General features: G+C 47.3%; 1 protein-coding gene across 1 annotated transcript in view; it reads right to left on the reverse strand.

Moving 5' to 3' along the window:
* The window catches only part of rnf130 (ring finger protein 130), a 6087-nt gene that overhangs the window by 423 nt on the left and 2186 nt on the right, over positions 1-3478 (reverse strand). Inside the window, exons 4-8 of the mRNA XM_034866485.1 lie at positions 2896-3005; positions 2704-2775; positions 2540-2622; positions 567-663; positions 225-411 (exon numbers count right to left, since the gene is read on the reverse strand). Coding sequence (XP_034722376.1) covers positions 225-411; positions 567-663; positions 2540-2622; positions 2704-2775; positions 2896-3005 — 549 coding nt within the window. The remainder of the gene's footprint in view (positions 1-224; positions 412-566; positions 664-2539; positions 2623-2703; positions 2776-2895; positions 3006-3478) is intronic.

Genomic DNA, 3478 nt, shown 5'->3' on the forward strand with positions numbered 1-3478 from the left:
GTATCTCCACCAGACTCCATGTAAATAATCACTACTTTTAGCGGGTATAGAGCAGCGTATCTCCACCAGACTCCATGTCTTTTGGTAGTTTTATTAAGTTTCTGTCCACAGTGAATGAAGTGTGTTCTACTATGGTAAAAGTAGTGATTATTTATATGGAGTCTGGTGGGTTTGTGTCTCCCTGATGCTGAACATCTGTCCTGTAAAGTTACATTACAGCTTACTGGTCACGGCGATGGTGATGTCAGCGGGAGTTCTGGACGGGGCCTCGGGGTGGGGGGGGCTGAGTGGCTCCAGGCTGATGGACGGCTGGCTGCTGTCGCCCGGCGGTGCCCTATGGCTGCCGGACGCCACACTGACGCCCAGACGGTCCACGTCCAACACCACACTGTCTACACAGGGGACACTGGTCTGGGGGGGTACACACAGCAGCTGTTAGCACCCAGGGGGGGCATCTATTATAACGACAACTGTTATAAAAACATCTATTATACCATCTATTATAACAACATGTATAGTTGTTGTCATAGAGCCCCGACAGAGCCTTCTGATTGGTGGAGACTCACCACGATGCCGAGAGCTTTCAGGATGTTGAGTTTGCACATCGGACAGGTGCAGTGCTCGTTCAGCCAGGGGTCCACACACACCTTATGGAAGACATGTCTGGGACACACACACACACACACACACACACTTTAAAATGTATCAGGACTTTATTAAAATTATACTTCATATGAAGTTATATATTATATATATACTGCTGGGGGGGGGAGACTCTGGTCCGCTACCCCAGCAGACCAGAGTCCGCCCCTGTCCCAGCTGCCCCCCCAGCAGTATATATATAATATATAACTTCATATGAAGTATAATTGTGTAGTGGAGGGTGGTGTATCTGAGACCGGGACAGGGGCAGACTCTGGTGTGCAGGGGTGTGTAGTGGAGGGGGGGCAGCTGGGACTGGGACAGGGTGCTGGGGTGTGTAGTGGAGGGGGGGGGCAGCTGGGACTGGGTTGTAGTGTATAGTGGAGCCTAATGGCGTTTTTCCACTGCTGGTAACAGCTCGCCTCGACGCTCTGCGTCCGTTTTATTGCAGAATGAGTAACGCCTCAGCGTGGCTGGTCACCATAGCTACACGTGATGATGTCATTTTCAACGCAACCAACAACAGCACGTCGGCTACTCGCCACAGCCAGAAGAAATGTTTGTTTCAAAAGAACAAAAATCACAGGTGAAAAAAAAAAAAAAAAAACGGAGTTTGGGAATTCCTCCGGGTCGCAGTCGCCGTCTACTACACGCGATATAAAGTCCACGACCTTTAGTACCACGATTACACCAAAATACGTCTGCTGTGTGCCGTTTGTGTTTCAGAGCATTCACGCCGCAGACCGTCTGGAGGCCGATGTCCGACCGCTGAGATCTCTGGTTCTGGTTCTGGTTCTGACCTGCTTCCTATAATCTTCATGGGAGTCACGGAGAGGCTTATGACGATGACTGGGATGCATCGGCTCGGTGAAGATTTACGTATTTTAAAAGGTTTCGGGAATGGGCGCACAAAAATGGCTCGCTAGCGCCACCTACAATATTGCAAAAATTCAGCCCCTGCACTACGCTTATCGTAGAGTCACGAAACTTGGTACACATATGTAGCATGGCAGGGCGGACATAAAACTCCATGGTAGCCCCCCCTAAACCCAACAGGAAGTCCGCCATTTTGTTTTGAATGTTCAAAAATAGCGCGATTTTGGCCATTTCCACATGTCGTACTTTGACGAACTCCTCCTAGAGCTTTAATCCGCCCACTTTCAAAACAGTCTAACCGTTATAGGTACAGCCTTATGTGAGGTATCAATGAACTTGGCAGAGACTTCCTTTTTTATTGGTGATGTTTGATCCGCCTCCTATGCTTAGACCACGCCCCCTTTCCATAACTGGTGCCAATTTAAGGTACAGTCTTGTGTGAGGTATCAATGAACTCAGCAGAGACTTCCTTTTTATTGGTGATGTTTGACCCGCCCCCCTATGGTGCGACCACGCCCCCTTCCACAGATAAGGACTTGTAAGACGTAGAGACTTGTGTGAGGTATCATTGATGAGGTATCATCAGCAGGGAGTTCCCTTTTCAGCGTGTGAGTGACGCGCAAATGCGCAGTCGCAAGGAGAGGCGTCCGCCAGTGACCCCCACGCGCAAAGGTTGGCGAGGGCCCTTCATCGCTGCTTGCAGCTTTAATTTGTCTTGTTTTTTTTAAGTAACAGCGTGCAATAATGGAAAAGACATAAAGCCCCTAATAGCCCCTAAGAGACCCTAACAGCCCTTAACAGCCCCTCATAGCCCCTATTAGCCCCTCATATCCCCTAGCAGCCCCTAATAGCCCCTAACAGCCCCTATTAGCCCCTAACAGCCCTTAATGTTGAACAGTTAAAGAGAGGAGATAATCTGTCGGTATCTGGCTAGATTTTTTTTTTTAAATGTCCCGTTTGTTCCGGACACACACTGCACACTCTGGTCTGCTAACAACATAGTGACCTCAGTGTAACTCACTTGCAGGGCAGGATGCGGACCACGTCGTTCAGCTGGTACGCTTCAATACACACAGCACAGTGGTTAAAGTCTGGATCTGTCTCCTGGAACACACACACACACAGAGCCAGTGATTAAAGTTAAAATAAAGATCTGACAGTGTAAATAAAGTTAATTTAAAGTACCTTGTCTCCTTTCTTCACCGTCCTTGTTGTTAACTTCCCGATGGCTTTCTTCGCTGCGTCGCCAAGTCGACGCTGAGAGAGGGAGGAATGTGATTAGAATACTGTTGCTGGAATCAAATCTGCAGTGTGTTAGCCTGTATGCTAGCCTGTTAGCCTGTATATTAGCCTGTTATCAGCGTGCTAGCGTGCCACCTGGCTGCGGTCGCGGGCACTGCTGTAGCTTCTGGATGAAGTAGAAGACGAGCCAGGCCGAGGAGACGTTAGCAGCCTGTATATTAGCCTGTATATTAGCCTGTTAGTAGCTTGTATATGAGCCTGTATATTAGCCTGTTATCAGCCTGTATATTAGCCTGTATATTAGCCTGTTATCAGCCTGTATATTAGCCTGTATATTAGCTTGTTATCAGCCTGTATATTAGCCTGTATATTAGCCTGTTAGTAGCTTGTATATGAGCCTTTATATTAGCCTGTATATTAGCCTGTTATCAGCCTGTATATTAGCCTGTTAGTAGCTTGTATATGAGCCTGTATATTAGCCTGTATATTAGCCTGTTATCAGCCTGTATATTAGCCTGTATATTAGCCTGTTAGCAGCCTGTATATTAGCCTGTTAGTAGCTTGTATATGAGCCTGTATATTAGCCTGTATATTAGCCTGTTAGCAGCCTGTATATTAGCCTGTTAGTAGCTTGTATATCAGCCTGTATATTAGCCTGTATATTAGCCTGTTATCAGCCTGTATATTAGCCTGTATATTAGCCTGTTAGCAGCCTGTA

The sequence above is a fragment of the Etheostoma cragini genome, unplaced genomic scaffold (assembly GCF_013103735.1).
Source record: "Etheostoma cragini isolate CJK2018 unplaced genomic scaffold, CSU_Ecrag_1.0 ScbMSFa_80, whole genome shotgun sequence".
Taxonomy (NCBI): domain Eukaryota; kingdom Metazoa; phylum Chordata; class Actinopteri; order Perciformes; family Percidae; genus Etheostoma; species Etheostoma cragini.